Genomic DNA, 24,696 nt, shown 5'->3' with positions numbered 1-24,696 from the left:
AGGGTGAAAGAGGTACTCGATAAATGGTCTGTCGATCGCTACTAGCTGCTCGTTGGGCACAGATTTGCGTCTCTAGCCAGTTGTTCCACAGAATCTACAAAGAGCAGCCATGTTGATGTCAAGTTCATCAAACAGGATAATGATGAGGAAGATGCAGAGCTAGCTGCTTAGCTCGGGAAGCAGTTCAGCGCGGAGGTCACCACTCTGTCACGCCTCAATCATCCTAAGATCATCAAGGTCACCAACGCCTTCCTATTTTGTAATATCTTCTGTGACAATTATGCTGACATAATTCTATACTGGTTGTGAATTAGCCTAGAACGTCACATTACTTCGTTGCGTGCTTGAGGGTTTTTCTAGTTATTTCATTACTTTGCTATATTTTTGTTTAGATGCACTCAAGATTATGGAGTCTTTTGGCATGGCTCTTTGTGCGGCAACCCTCGGAGCTAGAGCCATTTTCGTGTTGGAAGCCAGAATACCCAAAAATGTGGCTTTTACCTGTTTCTCCTTCATTTCTCTAATACATCATTCGAAAGAAACACAAGAGAAGTTGTTTTGCTAAATGAATTTCAAAACGGCTCCGGCTCCTCTAGAGAAGCCAGAGAGCCGGAGTAGCCAGAGCCGAAACTGTTTTTAGAGAAATCGAAACCCTACCAAAGGAGGCCTATATATGTCGTCAACTATAAAGAAATTTTAGTTGTTGATGTATAAGCAGTTTCCCTATTTTTTGACAACTTATACATTGCATAAATAGTGGAACCTTCTCGGGATTATATGTTTACTTGCATTGAATTGGCATAACCCTTCTTCCATTTGACCTGGGAACTTGGGAGTCCCTATTGGCTACTAGTGTACTACTCTTTTTGTTTAAATATCAAGTAACCAATGTTAAATAGAGAAAACCAGAGTGAATGCTAATTGCTACCTGCACTTTTATGTTTTACCTTTACGTAAGTTCCATACCATCCTTCTCATAAATGCCTATCATATGGACACATAGAGTAGCCCTCCTGTCTCCAATTGAGTGCAAGCGTTAGACATAGAAGCTCATCTCATCCTTCATTAGGATACAGAGTAGTTACAAATTATGATCTTGCTTTTGTGAGTCTCCTCGCTCCATGCACATTTTGCTTGGGATTTTTACAATTCTGAATTTGGTTTTGACACACTGCTCGTATCTGTCACTAGTTTCAATAGATGCTCAGTTCTGTCTGAGAGCACCTAGAGGGGGGTGAATAGGTGATCCTGTGAAACTTGAAAACTTAAGCCACAAAACTTGGTTAATCGTTAGCACAATAATTGCCAAGTGGCTAGATAGGAATCCTCAACAAAACACAATAACCAACAAGGATCAATCACAGAGATGGCACGGTGGTTATCCCGTGGTTCGGCCAAGACCAACACTTGCCTACTCCACGTTGTGGCGTCCCAACGGACGAGGGTTGCAATCAACCCCTCTCAAGTGGTCTAAAGACCCACTTGAATACCACGGTGTTTTGCTTGCCTTTTCTCAATCCCGTTTGCGAGGAATCTCCACAACTTGGAGCCTCTCGCCCTTACACTTGAAATTCACAAAGAACACGGAGCAAGGGAGGGATTTGCAACGCACACAAGACACAAGAAACAGAGTGTCAACACGCACACAAGTCGCAACAAGAGCTCGCAACACAACCCAATGAGTTCACAACTCCACTAGAGCTCTATATGCTATCACAATGAAAAGAATGCGCGAAATCGATGTCTTGGTGCTTAGGAATGTTGTAGGAATGCTTGGTGTCCTCCTCCATGCGCCTAGGGGTCCCTTTTATAGCCCCAAGGCAGCTAGGAGCCGTTGATAGCAATCTTGGAAGGCTGATCTTGCCTTCTGTCGACTGGCGCACCGGACAGTCCGGTGCACACCGGACATTGTCCGGTGCCCGATTTCTTTCCATAAACGAAGCAGTCGACCGTTGGCAGGCTGAGAGCCGTTGGCGCACCGGACATGTCCGGTGCACACCGGACAGTCCGGTGCATTCTTCTAGCCGTTGGCTCGGCCACGTGTCCCGCGCAGATTGCGCGGCCGACCGTTGGCTCACCGGATAGTCCGGTGCACACCGGACAGTCCGGTGAATTATAGCCGTACGTCGCCGGTGGATTCCCGAGAGCGGCCAGTTCGCTCAAGCCAGCCTGGCGCACCGGACACTGTCCGGTGCTCCAGACTGAGCTGAAACTTGGCTGCTCGAGCCAAGGCATTTTCAATTGGCTTTTTCCTGTTTCCAACACTTAGACACAATACATTAGTCACTAAAACGATGTACTAAGTCTGAGAAACATACCTTTGACCTTGGTTTGTACTTTGTCCACCATTTTACATTTAAGCACTTGTGTTAGACACTAAATCACCAAAATACTTAGAAATGGCCCAAGGGCACATTTCCCTTTCAATCTCCCCCTTTTTGGTGATTTATGCCAACACAACATAAAGCAAGTAGAACAAGTACAAAATCAATTCAACTAAGAACTCAAAATTGTTTTGATTCAAATTTGACATATATGGATCACTCTATGCCACCACTTGGTTTGTTTTTGCAAATCAAACTCAAATTCCTATCTCTAAGTCAAATCCACTTGTAGAGACATAAAGAGAGGTTTTCCAAAGAAATTTGATCAAGGATTTCAAAAACTCCCCCTTTTTCCCATAATCAACACTTCTCCCCACAAGAGGCCAACTTTTGACATAAGAGACAATAAAAGAGTTTTGACAAACCAAAAGCTCTAATCTACTATTTTCAAAATTTCTCAAGTGGTAGCTGATCCATCTATTGCTTTGGCCTTTATTTTCTCCCCCTTTGGCATCAAGCACCAAAACGGGATCAATCTTGGCCCTCTAACCCCATTGCCTCACCAAAATCTTCAAATAAGAACACAAGGGCAATAAGAGTATAAAGATGAACTTGGAAAAGTTACTCTTTTCATCGGAGTGCAGTGGAAGTCTTGCATGGTCCAAGTCCACCTTTTCCCTTTCAATTCTCCTTGGAGACTAAAACAACCAAACTCAAGTACATGGTTAGTCTCAAAGGGTCAAGTTGTAGCACAGCTCCCCCTAAATATGTGCATCACTTGCAAACAGGACTTGTGAGGTCCAGGGAGTGTTTGTACAACTTGAGCACCAGAATAAGCAACAATATGCAGAATGAACATGATCAAAGGCATAAACACATGTATGCTTCATTTCAATCCAAGTTACGTGAATCTAAGATATTGAGCTCACTACGCAGCCTGCAAAAGGTCTTCTCATCTAGAGGCTTGGTAAAGATATCGACTAGCTGGTTCTCGGTGCTAACATGAAACACTTCGATATCTCCCTTTTGCTGGTGATCTCTCAAAAAGTGATGCCGGATGTCAATGTGCTTTGTACGGCTGTGTTCAACAGGATTTTCCGCTATTCGGATAGCACTCTCATTGTCACATAGGAGTGGGACTTTGCTCAGATTGTATCCAAAGTCCCGGAGGGTTTGCCTCATCCAAAGTAGTTGCGCACAACACTGTCCTGCGGCAACGTACTCGGCCTCAGCAGTGGATAGGGCAACAGAGGTTTGTTTCTTAGAGTTCCATGACACCAGGGACCTTCCTAAGAATTGGCACGTCCCCGATGTACTCTTCCTATCGACCTTACATCCAGCATAGTCGGAATCTGAGTACCCAATCAAGTCAAAGTTAGACCCCTTTGGATACCAGATTCCGAAGCAAGGCGTAGCGACTAAATATCGAAGAATTCGCTTCATAGCCACTAAGTGACACTCCTTGGGATCGGATTGAAATCTAGCACACATGCATACGCTAAGCATAATATCCGGTCTATTAGCACATAAATAAAGCAAAGAACCTATCATGGACCGGTATGCTTTTTGATCAACAGACTTACCTCCTTTGTTGAGGTCGGTGAGTCCGTCAGTCCCCATCGGCGTCTTTGCGGGCTTGGCATCCTTCATCCCAAACCGCTTTAGCAAGTCTTGCGTGTACTTCGTTTGGGAGATGAAAGTGTCGTCCTTGAGTTGCTTCACTTGGAACCCAAGGAAGTAGTTCAACTCGCCCATCATCGACATCTCGAATTTCTGCGTCATCACCCTGCTAAACTCTTCACAAGACTTTTGATTAGTAGAACCAAATATTATGTCATCGACATAAATTTGGCACACAAAAAGATCACCATCGCAAGTCTTAGTAAAAAGAGTTGGATCGGCTTTCCCAACCTTGAAAGCATTAGCAATTAAAAAGTCTCTGAGTAGGGGTGGATAACGAGCCAGCTCGGCTCGGCTCGTCCGAGTTCGAGCTGGCTCGTTAAGCTAACGAGCCAGCTCGGCTCGGCTCGTTAAGGTAACGAGCCACAGAGTTAGCTTGGCTCGGCTCGTTTACGAGCTCGAGCTGGCTCGTTTAGCTCGCGAGCCAGAGCAGAAAAAAATAAAATGTATATAATAATTATTTTTTAGTTAATTTCAAACTAATTTAACAATAAAAAATAGTAATTATACTCATAGTTTCACAAACCATGTCAATATAACACCAAATTAGCACAATTCATCACTCATTAATTCACAATTCACATGCATGTTCATCAGTTTAACCCATAATTATATTTGCATAGACCAAATTAACACATAGGTATAGTTCATTAATCATTAGTTTAATTCATAGGTCATAGACACCTCACATATATATAACATGTTCATCAATTATTCTATAAATGATATGTATATAGTTTCGTTTTATTAGAATATGGTAGCTCGTTTAGCTCGCGAGCTGGCTCGTTAACGAACCGAGCTGGCTCGTTAACGAACCGAGCTAGGATGTCAGCTCAGCTCGTGACAAAATTCAAACGAGCCGATCCGAGCCGAGCCGAGCTGACCACGAAACGAGCGAGCCAGCGAGCCACGAGCATTTTGTCCAGCCCTATCTCTAAGGCATTCATACCATGCTCTTGGGGCTTGCTTAAGTCCATAGAGCGCCTTAGAGAGCTTACACACGTGGTCGGGGTACCGTTCATCCTCGAAGCCAGGGGGTTGCTCCACGTACACCTCCTCTTTGATCGGCCCATTGAGGAAAGCGCTCTTCACATCCATTTGGTACAACCTGAAAGAATGATGAGCGGCATATGCTAGCAAGATACGAATTGATTCTAGCCTAGCCACAGGAGCGAATGTCTCCTCAAAGTCCAAACCTGCGACTTGGTCATAACCTTTTGCCACAAGCCGAGCCTTGTTCCTTGTCACCACCCCGTGCTCGTCCTGTTTGTTGCGGAACACCCACTTGGTTCCCACAACATTTTGCTTGGGGCGAGGCACCAGTGTCCAAACTTCATTGCGCTTGAAATTGTTGAGTTCCTCCTGCATGGCCAACACCCAGTCCGGATCTAGCAAGGCCTCTTCTACCCTGAAAGGCTCAATAGAAGAGACAAAAGAGTAGTGCTCACAAAAATTAACTAATCTTGAACGAGTAGTTACTCCCTTGCTAATATCACCCAATATCTGGTCGACGGGATGATCCCTTTGAATCGTCGCTCGAACTTGGGTTGGAGGTGCCTGAGGTGCTTCTTCCTCTTCAACTTGAGCATCCTGTGCTCGTCCTTGATCATGCGCCTCCACTTGAGGTACCTGTTCGTCATCTTGGGTTGGGGGATGCATCATAGTTGAGGAAGACGGTTGATCTTGCTCCAAATGTTCCTGAGGCCGTACATCTCCAATCGCCATGGTGCGTATTGCGCCCGTTGGAACGTCTTCTTCATCTACATCATCAAGATCAACAACTTGCTCTCTTGGAGAGCCATTAGTCTCATCAAATACAACGTCGCTAGAGACTTCAACCAAACCTGATGATTTGTTGAAGACCCTATACGCCTTTGTATTTGAATCATAACCTAATAGAAACCCTTCTATAGCTTTGGGAGCAAATTTGGAATTCCTACCCTTCTTCACTAGTATGTAGCATTTACTCCCAAATACACGAAAGTACGATACATTGGGTTTGTTACCAGTCAGCAGCTCATATGAAGTCTTCTTGAGGAGGCGGTGAAGGTAGACCCTGTTGATGGCGTGGCAAGCCGTGTTCACGGCTTCCGACCAAAAGCACTCGAGGGTCTTGAACTCTCCAAGCATAGTCCTCGCCATATCTATGAGCGTCCTGTTCTTCCTCTCTACTACACCATTTTGCTGAGGTGTGTAGGGAGCGGAGAACTCGTGCTTGATCCCCTCCTCCTCAAGGAACTCCTCCACTTGAAGATTCTTGAATTCGGACCCGTTGTCGCTCCTTATCTTCTTCAGCTTGAGCTCAAACTCATTTTGAGCTCTCCTGAGGAAGCGTTTGAGGGTCCCTTGGGTTTCAGACTTATCCTGCAAAAAGAACACCCAAGTGAAGCGGGAAAAGTCATCAACAATAACTAGACCATACTTACTTCCTCCTATGCTCAGATAGGCGACGGGTCCGAAGAGGTCCATATGTAGCAGCTCCAGAGGTCTTGAAGTGGTCATCACATTCTTGCTGTGATGTGCTCCTCCCACTTGTTTACCTGCTTTACAAGCTGCACACGGTCTATCTTTTTCGAATTGCACGTTAGTCAAACCTATCACGTGTTCTCCCTTTAGAAGCTTGTGAAGGTTCTTCATCCCCACATGTGCTAAGCGGCGATGCCACAGCCAGCCCATGCTAGTCTTAGCAATTAAGCATGCATCTAGACCGGCCTCCTCTTTTGCAAAATCCACTAAATAAAGTTTGCCGTCTAATACACCCTTAAAAGCTAGTGAACCATCACATCTTCTAAAGACAGACACATCTACATTTGTAAATAGACAATTATATCCCATATTACATAATTGACTAACAGATAGTAAATTATATCCAAGAGACTCAACTAAAAACACATTAGAGATAGAGTGCTCATTAGATATTGCAATCTTGCCTAAACCTTTAACCTTGCCTTGGTTCCCATCACCGAAAATGATTGAATCTTGGGAATCCTTATTCTTGACGTAGGAGGTGAACATCTTCTTTTCCCCTGTCATATGGTTCGTGCATCCGCTGTCGATAATCCAGCTTGAACCCCCGGATGCATAAACCTGCAAGGCAAATTTAGGCTTGGGTCTTAGGTACCCAACTCTTGTTGGGTCCTACAAGGTTAGTTATGAGAGCACCTAGAGGGGGGGGTGAATAGGTGATCCTGTGAAAACTTAAACTTATAGCTACAAAAACTTGTTAAGTGTTAGTACAATGATTGCCAAGTGGCTAGAAAGGAGTCTCAACAAAACACAATACCACAAGAGATCAAACACAGAGATGACACCGTGGTTTATCCCGTGGTTCGGCCAAGACCAACGCTTGCCTACTCCACGTTGTGGCGTCCCAACGGACGAGGGTTGCAATCAACCCCTCTCAAGCGGTCCAAAGACCAACTTGAATACCATGGTGTTTTGCTTTGCCTTTCAATATCCCGTTTGCGAGGAATCTCCACAACTTGGAGCCTCTCGCCCTTACACTTAAGATTCACAAAGAAATACGGAGTAAGGAGGAATGAGCAACGCACACAAGACTTCAAAAGATCAGAGCAACAACACGCACACAAGTCGCAACAAGAGCTCGCAACACACTCAAAGAGTTCACAACTCCACAAGAGCTCTATATGCTATCACAATGAAACGAATGCGTGAGATCGATGTCTTGGTGCTTCGGAATGTTGTAGGAATGCTTTGTATTATCCTCCATGCGCCTAGGGGTCCCTTTTATAGCCCCAAGGCAGCTAGGAGCCGTTGAGAACAAACCAGGAAGGCTGTCCTTGCCTTCTGTCGTCGGGCACACCGGACAGTCCGGTGCACACCGGACACTGTCCGGTGCCCGATTTCCTTCCTTAAACAGCGCAGTCGACCGTTGCAGATCTGGGAGCCGTTGGCGCACCGGACATGTCCGGTGCACACCGGACAGTCCGGTGCCCCCTTCCGACCGTTGGCTCGGCCACGTGTCGCGCGCAGATTCCGCGGCCGACCGTTGGCTCACCGGACAGTCCGGTGCACACCGGACAGTCCGGTGAATTTTAGCCGTACGTCGTCGGCGAATTCCCGAGAGCGGCCACTTCGCTCGCGGCAACCTGGCGCACCGGACACTGTCCGGTGCACCACCGGACAGTCCGGTGCCCCAGACCGAAACAGCCTCTTGGCTGTACACAGCCGACTCTCCTCTTTTCTTCTTCTTCCTGTTTCTGATACTTAGACAAGTATATTAGTACATAAAACCAATGTACTAAGACTTAGAAACATACCTTAGCTCTTGATTTGCACTTTGTTCATCCATGGGCATAGATTCACATTTAAGTACTTGTGTTGGCACTCAATCACCAAAATACTTAGAAATGGCCCAAAGGCACATTTCCCTTTCAATCTCCCCCTTTTTGGTGATTTATGCCAACACAACATAAAACAACTAGAACAAGTGCAATATCACTTCAAATAAAAACTCAAATTCATTTTGATTCAATTTGGCATATATGGATCATCCTTTGCCACCACTTGGTTTGTTTTTGCAAATCAAACTCAAAATCCTATCTCTAAGTCAAATCCACTTGTAGAGACATAAAGAGAGGTTTTCCAAAGAAAATTAATTCAAGATTCCAAAAACTCCCCCTTTTTCCCATGATCAACACTTCTCCCCGCAAGAGGCCAACTTTTGACAAAAGAGACAATGCAAGAGTTTTGACAAAACAAAAAAACTCTATTCTACTATTTTCAAAATATCTCAAGTGGTAGCTGATCCATTTATCGCTTTGGCCTTTATTTTCTCCCCCTTTGGCATCAAGCACCAAAACGGGATCAATCTTGGCCCTTTAACCCCATTGCCTCACCAAAATCTTCAATTAAGAGCAAAATAGGCAATGAGAGTTTAAAGATGAACTTGGAATAAGTTACCCTCTCATCGGAGTGCAGTGGAAGTCTTTCACGGTTCAAGTCCACCTTTTTCCCTTTTAATCCTCCTTCGAGACTAAATCATCAAACTCAAGCACATGGTTAGTCTCCAAGGGTCAAGTTGTAACACATCTCCCCCTAGACATGTGCATCACTTTGCAACGGACTTGTGAGGTCCAGGGAGTGTTTGTACAACTTGAGCACCATAATAAGCAACAAAATGCAAAAAGGAACATGATCAAAAGCATAAATACATATATGCTACAATTCAATCCAAGTTCCGCGAATCTAAGACATTTAGCTCACTACGCAGCCTGCAAAAGGTCTTCTCATCTAGAGGCTTGGTAAAGATATCGTCTAGCTGGTTCTCGGTGCTAACATGAAACACTTCGATATCTCCCTTTTGCTGGTGGTCTCTCAAAAAGTGATGCCAGATGTCTATGTGCTTTGTGCGGCTGTGCTCAACAGGATTCTCCGCCATGCGGATAGCACTCTCATTATCACATAGGAGTGGGACTTTGCTCAGATTGTAGCCAAAGTCCCTGAGGGTTTGCCTCATCCAAAGCAGTTGCGCGCAACACTGTCCTGCGGCAACGTACTCGGCCTCAGCGGTGGATAGGGCAACGGAGGTTTGTTTCTTAGAGTTCTACGACACCAGGGACCTTCCTAAGAATTGGCACGTCCCTGATGTACTCTTCCTATCGACCTTACATCCAGCATAGTCGGAGTCTGAGTATCCAACCAAGTCAAAGGTAGACCCCTTTGGATACCAGAGCCCAAAGCAAGGCGTAGCAACCAAATATCTAAGAATTCGCTTCACCGCCACTAAGTGACACTCCTTAGGATCAGATTGAAATCTAGCACACATGCATACGCTAAGCATAATGTCCGGTCTACTAGCACATAAATAAAGTAAAGACCCTATCATTGACCGGTATGCTTTTTGATCAACGGACTTACCTCCTTTGTTGAGGTCGGTGTGTCCGTCGGTTCCCATCGGAGTCTTTGCGGGCTTGGCGTCCTTCATCCCAAACCGCTTGAGCAAGTCTTGTGTGTACTTCGTTTGGGAGATGAAGGTGCCGTCCTTGAGTTGCTTCACTTGAAACCCAAGGAAGTAGTTCAACTCGCCCATCATCGACATCTCGAATTTCTGCGTCATCACCCTGCTAAACTCTTCACAAGACTTTTGGTTAGTAGAACCAAATATTATGTCATCGACATAAATTTGGCACACAAACAAATCACCATCACATGTCTTAGTGAACAGAGTTGGATCGGCTTTCCCAACCTTGAAAGCATTAGCAAGTAAAAAGTCTCTAAGGCATTCATACCATGCTCTTGGGGCTTGCTTAAGTCCATAGAGCGCCTTAGAGAGCTTACACACATGGTCGGGGTACCGTTCATCCTCGAAGCCAGGGGGTTGCTCCACGTACACCTCCTCCTTGATTGGCCCGTTGAGGAAAGCGCTCTTCACATCCATTTGGAACAACCTGAAAGAATGGTGAGCGGCATATGCTAGCAAGATACGAATTGATTCTAGCCTAGCCACAGGAGCAAATGTCTCCTCAAAGTCCAAACCTGCGACTTGGGCATAACCTTTTGCCACAAGTCGAGCCTTGTTCCTCGTCACCACCCCGTGCTCGTCCTGTTTGTTGCGGAACACCCACTTGGTTCCCACAACATTTTGCTTGGGACGAGGCACCAGTGTCCAAACTTCATTGCGCTTGAAGTTGTTGAGCTCCTCCTGCATGGCCAACACCCAGTCCGGATCTAGCAAGGCCTCCTCTACCCTGAAAGGCTCAATAGAAGAGACAAAGGAGTAATGCTCACAAAAATTAACTAATCGAGATCGAGTAGTTACTCACTTGCTAATGTCACCCAAAATTTGGTCGACGGGATGATCCCTTTGAATCATCGTTCGAACTTGGGTTGGAGGTGCCGGTTGTGCTTCTTCCTCCATCACGTGATCATCTTGTGCTCCCCCTTGATCACACGCCTCCTTTTGATGAACCTGTTCATCGTCTTGGGGTGGGGGAAGCACCGTTGTTGAGGAAGAAGGTTGATCTCGTACATCTTGTTCCTGTGGCCGCACTTCTCCAATCGCCATGGTTCGTATAGCGGCCGTCGGAACATCTTCTTCATCTACATCATCACAATCAACAACTTGCTCTCTTGGAGAGCCATTAGTCTCATCAAATACAACGTCGCTAGAGACTTCAACCAAACCCGATGATTTGTTGAAGACTCTATACGCCTTTGTATTTGAGTCATAACCTAACAAAAACCCTTCTACAGCTTTGGGAGCAAACTTAGAATTTCTACCCTTCTTTACTAGAATGTAGCACTTGCTCCCAAATACACGAAAGTAAGATACATTGGGTTTGTTACCGGTTAGTAGCTCATACGAAGTCTTCTTGAGGAGGCGATGAAGGTAGACCCTGTTGATGGCGTGGCAAGCCGTGTTCACGGCTTCCGACCAGAAACACTCGGGGGTCTTGAATTCTCCAAGCATCGTCCTCGCCATATCGATTAGCGTCCTGTTCTTCCTCTCTACCACACCATTTTGCTGTGGTGTGTAGGGAGCGGAGAACTCGTGCTTGATCCCTTCCTCCTCAAGGAACTCCTCCACTTGAAGGTTCTTGAACTCGGACCCGTTGTCGCTCCTTATCTTCTTCACCTTGAGCTCAAACTCATTTTGAGCTCTCCTGAGGAAGCGCTTGAGGGTCCCTTGGGTTTCAGACTTATCCTGCAAAAAGAACACCCAAGTGAAGCGGGAAAAGTCATCAACAATAACTAGACCATACTTACTCCCTCCTATGCTCAGATAGGCGACGGGTCCGAAGAGGTCCATATGCAGCAGCTCCAGGGGTCTTGAAGTGGTCATCACATTCTTTCTGTGATGCGCTCCTCCCACTTGTTTACCTGCTTGACAAGCTGTACAAGGTCTATCTTTTTCGAATTGCACGTTAGTCAAACCTATCACGTGTTCTCCCTTTAGAAGCTTGTGAAGGTTCTTCATCCCCACATGTGCTAAGCGGCGATGCCACAGCCAGCCCATGCTAGTCTTAGCTATTAAGCATGCATCTAGACCGGCCTCTTCTTTTGTAAAATCAACTAAATAAAGTTTGCTGTCTAATACACCCTTAAAAGCTAGTGAACCATCACTTCTTCTAAAGACAGACACATCTACATTTGTAAATAGTCAGTTATACCCCATGTTGCATAATTGACTAACAGATAGCAAATTATATCCAAGAGACTCTACTAAAAACACATTAGAGATAGAGTGCTCATTAGAAATTGCAATTTTACCTAACCCTTTTACCTTGCCTTGATTCCCATCACCGAAGATAATTGAATCTTGGGAATCCTTATTCTTGACGTAGGAGGTGAACATCTTCTTCTCCCCCGTCATATGGTTTGTGCATCCGCTATCAATAATCCAGCTTGAACCCTCGGATGCATAAACCTGCAAGGCAAATTTAGGCTTGGGACTTAGGTACCCAACTCTTGTTGGGTCCTACAAGGTTAGTCACAATTGTCTTAGGGACCCAAATGCAAGTTTTATCACCCTTGCATTTTGCCCCTAATTTCCTAGCAATCACCTTTCTATCCTTTCTACAAATTGCAAAGGAAGCATTCAAAGCATGATATATTCTAGAAGGTTCATTTACTTTCCTAGGAACATTAACAACATTTCTCCTAGGCATATTATGAACAACATTTCTCCTACCAACATTTCTATCATGCACATAAGAAGAGCTAGAAGCAAACATGGCATGAGAATCAAAGGCATTATATGCATTACAACTCCTATAAGCATTTCTAGGTTGTCTTCTATCATAGTACATAAAGGCATGGTTCTTTTGCACCCTATTAGCCATAGGGGCCTTCCCTTTCTCCTTGGCGGAGATGGGAGCCTTATGGCTTGTCAAGTTCTTGGCTTCCCTTTTGTAGCCAAGTCCATCCTTAATTGAGGGGTGTCTACCGATCGTGTAGGCATCCCTTGCAAATTTTAGTTTATCAAATTCATTCTTGCTAGTCTTAAGTTGGGCATTAAGACTAGCCAATTCCTCAGTTAATTTGGAAATTGAAACTAAATGATCACTACAAGCATCAACATCGAAATCTTTACACCTAGTGCAAATCTCAACATGTTCTACACAAGAATTAGATTTACTAGCTACTTCTAGTTTAGCATTTAAGTCATCATTAACACTCTTTAAAGTAGCAATGGTTTTATGACAAGTAGATACTTCACCAGAGAGTATTTCATTCCTTTTAATTTCTAGAGCAAGAGAATTTTGTGCACTAACAAATTTATCATGCTCCTCATATAAAAGATCTTCTTGTTTTTCTAGTAATCTATTCTTGTCATTCAAAGCATCAATCAACTCATTAATCTTATTTATCTTAGATCTATCTAAGCCCTTGAATAAGCATGAATAGTCTATGTCATCATCATCACTAGATTCATTATCACTAGAAGAAGCATAAGTGGAGTCTCGAGTACTCACCTTCTTCTCCCTTGCCATAAGGCATGTGTGACGCTCGTTGGGGAAGAGGGATGACTTGTTGAAGGCGGTGGCGGCGAGTCCTTCATTGTCGGAGTCGGAAGAGGAGCAGTCCGAGTCCCACTCCTTGCCTAGATGCGCCTCGCCCTTTGCCTTCTTATAGTTCTTCTTCTTCTCCCTCTTGTTCCCTTGGTCCTGATCACTATCATTGTCGGGACAGTTAGCAATAAAATGACCAAGCTTACCACATTTGAAGCATGAGCGCTTCCCCTTTGTCTTGGTCTTGCTTGGTTGCCCCTTGCGGCCTTTTAGTGCCGTCTTGAATCTCTTGATGATGAGAGCCATCTCTTCATCATTAAGTCCGGCCGCCTCAATTTGTGCCACCTTGCTAGGTAGCATTTCCTTGCTTCTTGTTGCCTTGAGAGCAAGAGATTGAGGCTCATTGATTGGACCGTTTAGAGCGTCGTCGACGTATCTCGCCTCCTTGATCATCATCCGCCCGCTTACAAATTTCCCGAGTACCTCCTCGGGCGTCATCATCGTGTACCTGGGATTCTCACGAATATTGTTTACGAGATGAGGATCAAGAACAGTAAAGGACCTTAGCATTAGGCGGACGACGTCGTGGTCCGTCCATCGCGTGCTTCCGTAGCTCCTTATTTTGTTGATAAGGGTCTTGAGCCGGTTGTAAGTTTGGGTTGGCTCCTCTCCCCTTATCATTGCGAATCGTCCAAGCTCGCCCTCCACCAACTCCATTTTAGTGATCATGGTGATGTCGTTCCCCTCGTGAGAGATCTTGAGGGTGTCCCATATCTGCTTGGCGTTGTCCAAGCCGCTCACCTTATTGTACTCTTCCCTGCACAAAGATGCTAATAGAACAGTAGTAGCTTGTGCATTTCTATGGATTTGTTCATTTATAAGCATAGGGCTATCCGAGCTATCAAATTTCATTCCATTCTCTACAATCTCCCATATGCTTGGATGGAGAGAGAATAAGTGACTACGCATTTTGTGACTCCAAAATCCGTAGTCTTCCCCATCGAAGTGTGGAGGTTTGCCAAGAGGAATGGAGAGCAAATGCGAATTCAAACTATGTGGAATACGAGAATAATCAAATGAAAAGTTCGAATTGACCGTCTTCCTGTAGTCGTTGTCGTCGTCCTTTTGGGAAGAAGTAGACTCATCGCTATCGTCGTAGTAGACGATTTCCTTGATGCGTCTTGTCTTCTTCTTCTTCCCATCTTTACGCTTGTGGCCCGAGCCCGAGTCAGTAGGCTTGTCATCCTTAGGCTCGTTGACGAAGGACTCCTTCTCCTTGTCGTTGATCACGATTCCCTTCCCTTTAGGATCCATCTCTTCGGGCGATTAGTCCCTTCTTGAAGAGAACGACTCCGATACCAATTGAGAGCACCTAGAGGGGGGGGGTGAATAGGTGATCCTGTGAAAACTTAAACTTATAGCTACAAAAACTTGTTAAGTGTTAGTACAATGATTGCCAAGTGGCTAGAAAGGAGTCTCAACAAAACACAATACCACAAGAGATCAAACACAGAGATGACACATTGGTTTATCCCGTGGTTCGGCCAAGACCAACGCTTGCCTACTCCACGTTGTGGCGTCCCAACGGACGAGGGTTGCAATCAACCCCTCTCAAGCGGTCCAAAGACCAACTTGAATACCACGGTGTTTTGCTTTGCCTTTCAATATCCCGTTTGCGAGGAATCTCCACAACTTGGAGCCTCTCGCCCTTACACTTAAGATTCACAAAGAAATACGGAGTAAGGAGGAATGAGCAACGCACACAAGACTTCAAAAGATCAGAGCAACAACACGCACACAAGTCGCAACAAGAGCTCGCAACACACTCAAAGAGTTCACAACTCCACAAGAGCTCTATATGCTATCACAATGAAACGAATGCGTGAGATCGATGTCTTGGTGCTTCGGAATGTTGTAGGAATGCTTTGTATTATCCTCCATGCGCCTAGGGGTCCCTTTTATAGCCCCAAGGCAGCTAGGAGCCGTTGAGAACAAACCAGGAAGGCTGTCCTTGCCTTCTGTCGTCGGGCGCACCGGACAGTCCGGTGCACACCGGACACTGTCCGGTGCCCGATTTCCTTCCTTAAACAGCGCAGTCGACCGTTGCAGATCTGGGAGCCGTTGGCGCACCGGACAGTCCGGTGCCCCCTTCCGACCGTTGGCTCGGCCACGTGTCGCGCGCAGATTCCGCGGCCGACCGTTGGCCCGGCCGACCGTTGGCTCACCGGACAGTCCGGTGCACACCGGACAATCCGGTGAATTTTAGCCGTACGTCGTCGGCGAATTCCCGAGAGCGGCCACTTCGCTCGCGGCAACCTGGCGCACCGGACACTGTCCGGTGCACCACCGGACAGTCCGGTGCCCCAGACCGAAACAGCCTCTTGGCTGTACACAGCCGACTCTCCTCTTTTCTTCTTCTTCCTGTTTCTGATACTTAGACAAGTATATTAGTACATAAAACCAATGTACTAAGACTTAGAAACATACCTTAGCTCTTGATTTGCACTTTGTTCATCCATGGGCATAGATTCACATTTAAGTACTTGTGTTGGCACTCAATCACCAAAATACTTAGAAATGGCCCAAAGGCACATTTCCCTTTCAAGTTACAATTGCCTTAGGGACCCAAATGCAAGTTTTATCACCCTTGCACTTTGCCCCTAATTTCCTAGCAACTATCTTCCTATCTTTTCTACAAATAGCAAAAGTAGCATTTAAAGCATGATAAGTTGTAGATGGTTCATTAATTTTCCTATGAACATTAGCAACATTTCTCCTAGGCATATTGTGAACAACATTTTTCCTACCAACATTTCTATCATGCACATAGGAAGAACTAGAAGCAAACATGGCATGTGAATCAGAAGCGTCATATGCATTATAACTTCTATAAGCATTTCTATATTGTCTCTTGTCATGATACATAAAAGCATGGTTCTTTTTAGCACTACTAGCCATAGGGGCCTTCCCTTTCTCCTTGGTGGAGATGGGAGCCATATGGCTTGTTAAGTTCTTGGCTTCCCTCTTGAAGCCAAGTCCATCCTTAATTGAGGGGTGTCTACCAATCGTGTAGGCATCCCTTGCAAATTTTAGCTTATCGAAATCACTTTTGCTAGTCTTAAGTTGGTCATTAAGACTAGCTACTTCATCATTTAATCTAGAAATTGCAACTAGGTGTTTACTACAAGCATCAATATCAAAATCCTTACACCTAGTACAAATTATAACATGTTCTACACAAGAATTAGATTTATTTGCTACTTCTAATTTAGCATTTAAATCATTGTTAACACCTTGTAAAGTAGAAATGGTTTCATGACAAGTAGATAGTTCATAAGAAAGCATTTCATTTCTTTTAACTTCTAAAGCATAGGATTTTTGTGCCTCTACAAATTTATCATGTTCATCATATAACAAATCCTCTTGCTTTTCTAAAAGCCTATCCTTTTCATTCAAGGCATCAATCAATTCATTGATTTTATCAATTTTATTTCTATCCAATCCCTTGAACAAGCTAGAGTAATCTATTTCATCCTCATCACTAGATTCGTCCTCACTTGAAGAAGCATAATTAGAGTTTCGAGTACATACCTTCTTCTCCCTTGCCATAAGGCATGTGTGACGCTCGTTGGGGAAGAGGGATGACTTGTTGAAGGCGGTGGCGGCGAGTCCTTCATTGTCGGAGTCGGACGAAGAGCAATCCGAATCCCACTCCTTGCCAAGATGTGCCTCGCCCTTTGCTTTCTTATAGTTCTTCTTTTTCTCCCTCTTGATCCCTTGATCCTGATCACTATCATTGTCGGGACAGTTAGCAATAAAATGACCAAGCTTACCACATTTGAAGCATGAGCGCTTCCCCTTTGTCTTGGTCTTGCTTGGTTGTCCCTTGCGACCTTTTAGCGCCGTCTTGAATCTTTTGATGATAAGGGCCATTTCTTCATCATTAAGTCCGGCCGCCTCAATTTGTGCCACCTTGCTAGGTAGCGCCTCCTTGCTTCTTGTTGCCTTGAGAGCAAGGGGTTGCGGCTCGTTGATAGGACCATTCAAGGCGTCGTCTACGTATCTCGCCTCCTTGATCATCATTCGCCCGCTAACGAATTTTCCAAGGACTTCTTCTGGCGACATTTTGGTGTACCTGGGATTCTCACGAATATTATTCACCAAATGAGGATCAAGAACGGTAAAGGACCTTAGCATCAGTCGGACGACGTCGTGGTCCGTCCATCGCGTGCTTCCGTAGCTCCTTATTTTGTTGATAAGGGTCTTGAGCCGGTTGTATGTTTGGGTTGGCTCCTCGCCCCTTATCATCGCGAATCGTCCAAGCTCGCCTTCCACCAACTCCATCTTGGTGAGCAAGGTGACGTCGTTCCCCTCATGAGAAATCTTGAGGGTGTCCCATATTTGCTTGGCGTTATCCAAGCCGCTCACTTTGTGGTATTCATCCCTGCACAATGAAGCTAGAAGAACAGTAGTAGCTTGTGCATTCTTATGAATTTGCTCATTAATGAACATGGGACTATCCGTACTATCAAAGTGCATTCCACTCTCTACAATCTCCCATATACTAGGATGGAGAGAGAACAAGTGACTACGCATTTTGTGACTCCAAAAACCATAGTCCTCTCCATCAAAATGAGGAGGTTTACCAAGTGGAATAGATAATAAATGAGCATTTGCACTTTGAGGAATACGCGAATAATCGAAAGAAAAGTTCGAGTTAACCGTCTTTCGTTTGTCGTAGTCGTTGTCGTCGTTGTCCTTGTGGGAAGAAGTGGACTCATCACTGTCGTCGTAGTAGACGATCTCCTTAATGCGCCTTGTTTTCTTCTTCTTTCCATCTTTTCGTCTATGGCCCGAGCCCGAGTCGGTAGGCTTGTCATCCTTCGACTCGTTGACGAAAGATTCCTTCTCTTTATCGTTGATCACGATATCCTTCCCTTTAGGATCCATCTCTTCGGGCGGTTAGTCCCTTTGTGAAGAGAACGGCTCTGATACCAATTGAGAGCACCTAGAGGGGGGGGGGGGTGAATAGGTGATCCTGTGAAACTTGAAAACTTAAGCCACAAAACTTGGTTAATCGTTAGCACAATAATTGCCAAGTGGCTAGATAGGAATCCTCAACAAAACACAATAACCAACAAGGATCAATCACAGAGATGGCACGGTGGTTATCCCGTGGTTCGGCCAAGACCAACGCTTGCCTACTCCACGTTGTGGCGTCCCAACGGACGAGGGTTGCAATCAACCCCTCTCAAGTGGTCTAAAGACCCACTTGAATACCACGGTGTTTTGCTTGCTTTTTCTCAATCCCGTTTGCGAGGAATCTCCACAACTTGGAACCTCTCGCCCTTACACTTGAAATTCACAAAGAACACGGAGCAAGGGAGGGATTTGCAACGCACACAAGACACAAAAAACAGAGTGTCAACACGCACACAAGTCGCAACAAGAGCTCGCAACACAACTCAATGAGTTCACAACTCCACTAGAGCTCTATATGCTATCACAATGAAAAGAATGCGTGAAATCGATGTCTTGGTGCTTAGGAATGTTGTAGGAATGCTTGGTGTCCTCCTCCATGCGCCTAGGGGTCCCTTTTATAGCCCCAAGGCAGCTAGGAGCCGTTGATAGCAATCTTGGAAGGCTGATCTTGCCTTCTGTCGACTGGCGCACCGGACAGTCCGGTGCACACCGGACATTGTCCGGTGCCCGATTTCTTTCCATAAATGAAGCAGTCGACCGTTGGCAGGCTGAGAGCCGTTGGCGCACCGGACATGTCCGGTGCACACCGGACATGTCCGGTGCACACCGGACAGTCCGGTGCATTCTTCTAGCCGTTGGCTCGGCCACGTGTCCCGCGCAGATTGCGCGGCCGACCGTTGGCTCACCGGACAGTCCGGTGCACACCGGACAGTCCGGTGAATTATAACCGTACGTCGCCGGTGGATTCCCGAGAGCGGCCAGTTCGCTCAAGCCAGCCTGGTGCACCGGACACTGTCCGGTGCACCACCGGACAGTCCGGTGCTCCAGACTGAGCTGAAACTTGGCTGCTCGAGCCAAGGCATTTTCAATTGGCTTTTTCCTGTTTCCAACACTTAGACACAATACATTAGTCACTAAAACAATGTACTAAGTCTGAGAAACATACCTTTGACCTTGGTTTGTACTTTGTCCACCATTTTACATTTAAGCACTTGTGTTAGACACTAAATCACCAAAATACTTAGAAATGGCCCAAGGGCACATTTCCCTTTCACTGTCCCCACTCCCCACCAAATCAATTTGTGCTCAAAATTGCCACTTTGTCATCAATTCGTTGCGTCTCACACTGTTATTGCTAGATGGGACCCATAGGACACCGTAATAGGCTAGAGACTGTGTAGTTAGTGTCTAGCATACCTTTAGGGGGTCCAACCCTTACACTAAAACATAGTCTTTCGACCTTTGTTAAACAGTCAATGCACCTTTGGCCAAGCCCGGTTGAGTTAGTGTCTAGCAACCCCTATGCTAAGTGGGTTGGCAAATATTCATAAAGGCAATATCTCGGTAACAACTAAATCATGGTTGTCATCTCATGTCTTGTCCCCTTGCTCGTTGGCATCTACTCCTGCATGTTTGGAGGAGTTTCTTGGTGTGCCTATGTGTGATTGTGTTCTTTCTCATAATTTCTATCCTACAATACTTGACCTTGTCGGTGTCATTTGACTTTTGTAGCAGATGATTTGCTGCTATTATTTCTCTTAGGCCTGTTACTTGAAGGGAATTCATGGGGAGGAAACCCCTTGCTATTCAATTTTATATAGCAAAGGGTTTCCTCCGATCCCCAGGATCCCCTCCAAATCCTTGGTCACCAAACCAGCCCTTAAGGTGGATACTTTGACAGTCTCTGGTTCTCTAGTTGATACTTTGTCGTTGTTATCATTTGTCTCCTATCTAGCATTTGCTTTACTGCCGAGAGTGTGACGGTCGTGATTCTCTGGTGGATGTTATGTCATCATTGTCTCTTTGGTCCCATGTTGATAGGTTTTTGTCACTGAGAGCATGTTGCCCACTATTTGGCAAAAACGTAGTCATCATGGTAGTTTGGTCTTTGTTGGCGGATGTTTTACCATCATTCTACTAGAAGGATTGTATGTGTTTGAACGTCGCCTACAGGGAGTGAATAAGCGAAATCTGATAACTATAAACTTTGAACACAAACTTCACCCGTAATTAGTGTTAGAACAAATATGAATGTAATCGAAGCGCGGTAGAGTAGTTCTTGCTATGAGTTGTTCAATCATTATGGATAACTTCGGGAGCTAATTCAAAATGATTGCAAGTAAGAGAACTTAGAGGGGACAGGAAGAATCAAGTCGCAAAGCAAGATTAACACAAAAGACACGGGCGATTTGTGTTCCTAGGTTCGGTTCAAAAGAACCTACTCCCCGTCGAGGAGTCCATGTAGGGTGGATCTCTTTCAACAATTTCCCTCTCTCAAACGATCGCTTAGACCGGATGAGTGCTTCTTCTTAATCTCGAGGATCACTTAGACCCCGCGAGGATCACCACACACTTAGGTGTCTCTTGGTCGCTTTACAAGTGAATGTGAATTTCGTAGGAAAATGGAGTTATCAAACTAACCCTAAAACCAAAAAAATCATGTCATTTGGTTCACAAAATGTAACGTAAATGATAATGTTAATGATTCACACTCGAATAACGGCAGTAATAAGTTTAAATTAGCCGGTATATATTTTCAGTGTGGTATCGATTACGATTAGACTTAACAAATATAATTTAACGTTATCAGTTATCCATTTCGTTACTGACATGTGAACCGACACCCATGATCTTTTAGCTTCATTTCCATTACAGTGACGCGATCGGAGTACGCGTGACAAGCTCGCCTTATCTGTTTACACCTAGCTCGATTGATATTACAGATTCAGCTTTCTGAATCCTGACAAAAACCTAAAACCCAGGTACACTCTATATAACTTTTTTTTCTTCTCGAAAGTTACCTCCTCTGTCTATATTTAGAGAACTACTAATGCCGCTCGACCGGCAGCGTATGTGCGTTCATCACGCGACCTCCAGCGCGGTCCGGCCAAAGTCGAAGGTCAGCATGGACGCCCTGAACTTGGTCTGCTTCTCTGGCGAGCCGACCGTCACCGACGGAACCGCCACCACCGGCGTCTCCGCCGCCGCCACCGCCGCCGCTCCCCGCTCGGGCGTGCCGAGCCACTTGGCCTGCATGTACTTGTGCTTCCTCCAGGGTCCCATGTGCATGTTGTTATCCTTCATGCACTGCTTGGCCGCGGCGCACATGACCTTGACGACGCCGCGCAGCCGGTCGGCCCGGCCGACGAACACCTCGGGCAGCGCGGTCACCAGCGCGCGGTAGCCGGCGCTGGCGCGCGCCACCTCGAACTCGGCGCGGAAGCTGAGCTCCACCACCACGCGCACGGACTTGCCGCTCCTCGTCTGCACCGCCACCTCCACGTAGCTGTGCTCGCCTGCACACGCGTTTCGGCGGATCGGAAGAGAACACGTCAGCAAACGAACGAACCAACCTGTTCGGCATCGAATATCTGGGTTCAGATTTTTTTAGGATGTTGGGCAGGTAACATGCATCCTTGGGTCCGAGACCTAGAGGGTTGGTGTGGACGCCTCCGCTAACGCTGAACCGTCGGAGAAAGAGACGCGTTCCTGGCATTTGGCTGGCTGTTTGTTGGAATGTTTGTTAGGGCGGCTGTGTAGGAGTATCAGCTGGGAAGCGGCGTCTGTCAGTGTCATAGGAGGATGACCAAGTCCATGTGAACCATGTGAGCTTGTACAGGATATTCCTCAACGTTGCGTTTATTGCGGTAGAAAGAACGAAAAGACGAAGTTATAATCACGACGCGCGAGACGCAGGTTACCTGAAGGGATATCCGGCGAGCGCGTCCACTTGGATTTGCAGAGCGCGCTGTCGTAGCCGGCGTCGCGCAGCCGGTCGGCGACGTGCCGGAGCATGCACGGCCGGCAGTCCCGGGCGGCGGGCCGCCCCGTGCAGGAGCAGGAGCAGGCCGCGGCGCGCATGCTCTTGACGGCCTCCTCCGTGTCCGCGCGGATCCTGCTCTCGGCTGGGCTGCCCTTGGCCAGTGCCTCCTGTACCATCCACATCCACGCACGCATATTAGTTTGCCTCGCTCACCAGCAGAAGACGACACTAGCGGACAGAACAGAACAGAACAGCCGGGGTACTAGCTGCTGCATGCTGATGAGTTGCAATTCATGTTCGATTCGTCGTCTAGCTTCTGACCGGAGAGAGAGAGAGAGAGAGAGAGAGAGAGAGAGAGAGAGAGAGAGAGAGAGAGAGAGAGAGAGAGAGAAGATCTGCGCGCTCGATCTCCACCCACACACGTAGTCGGAACAGAATTGATCGTCGAATGTAAGGACGGAGGACTTACGCGCAGCTGCAAGTGTTGGGTCTGCCAGAAGGCCTTGCTCTCGGCGGTGTCGCCGCCGCTGGAGCCCTCTTCCTCGTTGTTGTCGTCGTCGTTCTCCGGCCGTCGCTCGTCCCTCTCGAAATCTTCCAGGAAGCCCAGCACCATGTTCGACAAACTCATCTCACTGTCGTCTATCGTCTCCTCCATCACCATGGTCTGTGTGTGTGTGTTTGTGGGATGAGTAGGGAGGTCGTATATATACCGGGAGCGAGCGGACGTGGCGAACGGGCAGCGGTAGCCGGTAGCTGGTCACCAGTGGGCCCCGGGATATGCGGATGAGGCGATTGGGGACGCGCAAGTGGGGCCTGGCTGTTGTTGGCTGGGACACGGGAACAGCACGGATCCACGTCAGGCACCTAGCCGGATTCAATGCGCTCGATCGCCCTAGAAGAACCTGAGGTTTGTAGCTCAGCTAGTCAGCTAGCAATCTAGCATTGGTGCCACGAGTCAGAAAAACTTGAACCGTGGTGCGTGTTTTTTTGGCTTAGGTCTGTTCGGTTGTTCTGGATTAGGTCTAGAATCTATTCCACCAGATGAGATCTTATATAAATTTAGATAATCAATTCGAATGGGAATAGTTCTAGGCCTCCGTTCCAGGTCTCTGTTCTGAACTAACCGAACATGCCTTAGGTTTTTAAACTAAAGAGGCAGGCAGGAATAGTGAACGACAGCAAGCAATTCGCACTGTAGGGCGTGCACAACGTATGCGGTAGAGTTCCGGCGGCAGCAGGCGATCCAGCAGCCTCGTTCCCCTTCGCCTGCTCTGCTCCAATGATTCCACGACGGGTCCCCGCCTCCGCGCTGTCCTCGCGAACACGATTGGCCGACGCGCGATGCGACGCTGCCTTGCTAGAGCCTAGAGTTGCTGTCCCGGCAGTTTCCTTTCCGCTGCTCGCGTAGGATTAGATAGGTAAAACTGGATATGCTCTCATGCTCCGCATCCGGACCTGGCATATCCGCCCGGCGGCGGTTGCAGGAACACTTCTGACATCGGCGCATCGTGGCTGCTCATCCGCTGGCCACTAGCACACACACATCACACATGTCACATGTACATGTGAAGGAATAGCGTCGTGATCTTGATTCTGCGTCGTACGCATCTGATCAGCCGAGGCGCAGCGAAGTAGTGTTCGCGGGACATCTGAATTTCAGACGAACACGTGAATTTTGCTCCAGTTTTTTTTATACGGGCTGGAGACTGGGGTCTGGGTGTGTGGTATACCTTATTTATTACGCGCATCCACGTCACTACATCGAACCATTTGAGATTATGCCTGCATTTAATCCAGGAAGGTGTTAAGCGCGACGATATGCATGGACGCTAGCTCCTGCATTATTGGCTAGTGGAAAGATGACTGCACAATCTGTATTAATTTTTTTTCTCCCCCAACGGCGCAGGTCGATTTCGTCGCTCACTACTGCCTGACGTGGACCTTCATGTGCAGGTCGATATCTCCTTCATCTGCCACTGCTGCCAGGTGAGAGAATTGCTATATGGCCTAACTTGATAGCTCTTGTGACAAACGTACGTGATCCCTTTGCTGACAGGGTGTAGCTACGGCAGCGGGTTGGATAAATTCTCTATCGAGTACGAAATTATTCCAGCACTTGTTGAGTTAGATTATCACAATACACTAACGGGTGGAGCAAACTACCTATATGTATCTGTATCCGTGTGCGGAGTTTTGTACCCACAGACACACTCATCAATACAATAGGTGCGGGTTTCTGCAGCTGGGACGTGTT

General features: G+C 46.5%; 1 protein-coding gene across 1 annotated transcript; it reads right to left on the bottom strand.

The window, feature by feature from the left end:
* Nucleotides 1-21,258: 21,258 nt before the first annotated feature.
* Nucleotides 21,259-23,105, bottom strand: LOC100193809 (uncharacterized). The gene is made up of 3 exons (NM_001138892.1): nt 22,912-23,105; nt 22,381-22,609; nt 21,259-21,975 (listed from the first exon to the last, which is right to left on the bottom strand). Exons 1-3 carry the CDS (start codon nt 23,101-23,103, stop codon nt 21,542-21,544), a joined length of 855 nt encoding a protein of 284 aa, NP_001132364.1. The 5' UTR covers nt 23,104-23,105; the 3' UTR covers nt 21,259-21,541.
* Between the last annotated feature and the right edge of the window lie 1,591 nt (nt 23,106-24,696).

This window comes from Zea mays, chromosome 3 (assembly GCF_902167145.1).
Source record: "Zea mays cultivar B73 chromosome 3, Zm-B73-REFERENCE-NAM-5.0, whole genome shotgun sequence".
Classification (NCBI taxonomy): domain Eukaryota; kingdom Viridiplantae; phylum Streptophyta; class Magnoliopsida; order Poales; family Poaceae; genus Zea; species Zea mays.
The sequence above is the reverse complement of the archived record's forward strand: the minus strand, read 5'-3'. Positions and strand labels throughout refer to the sequence as shown.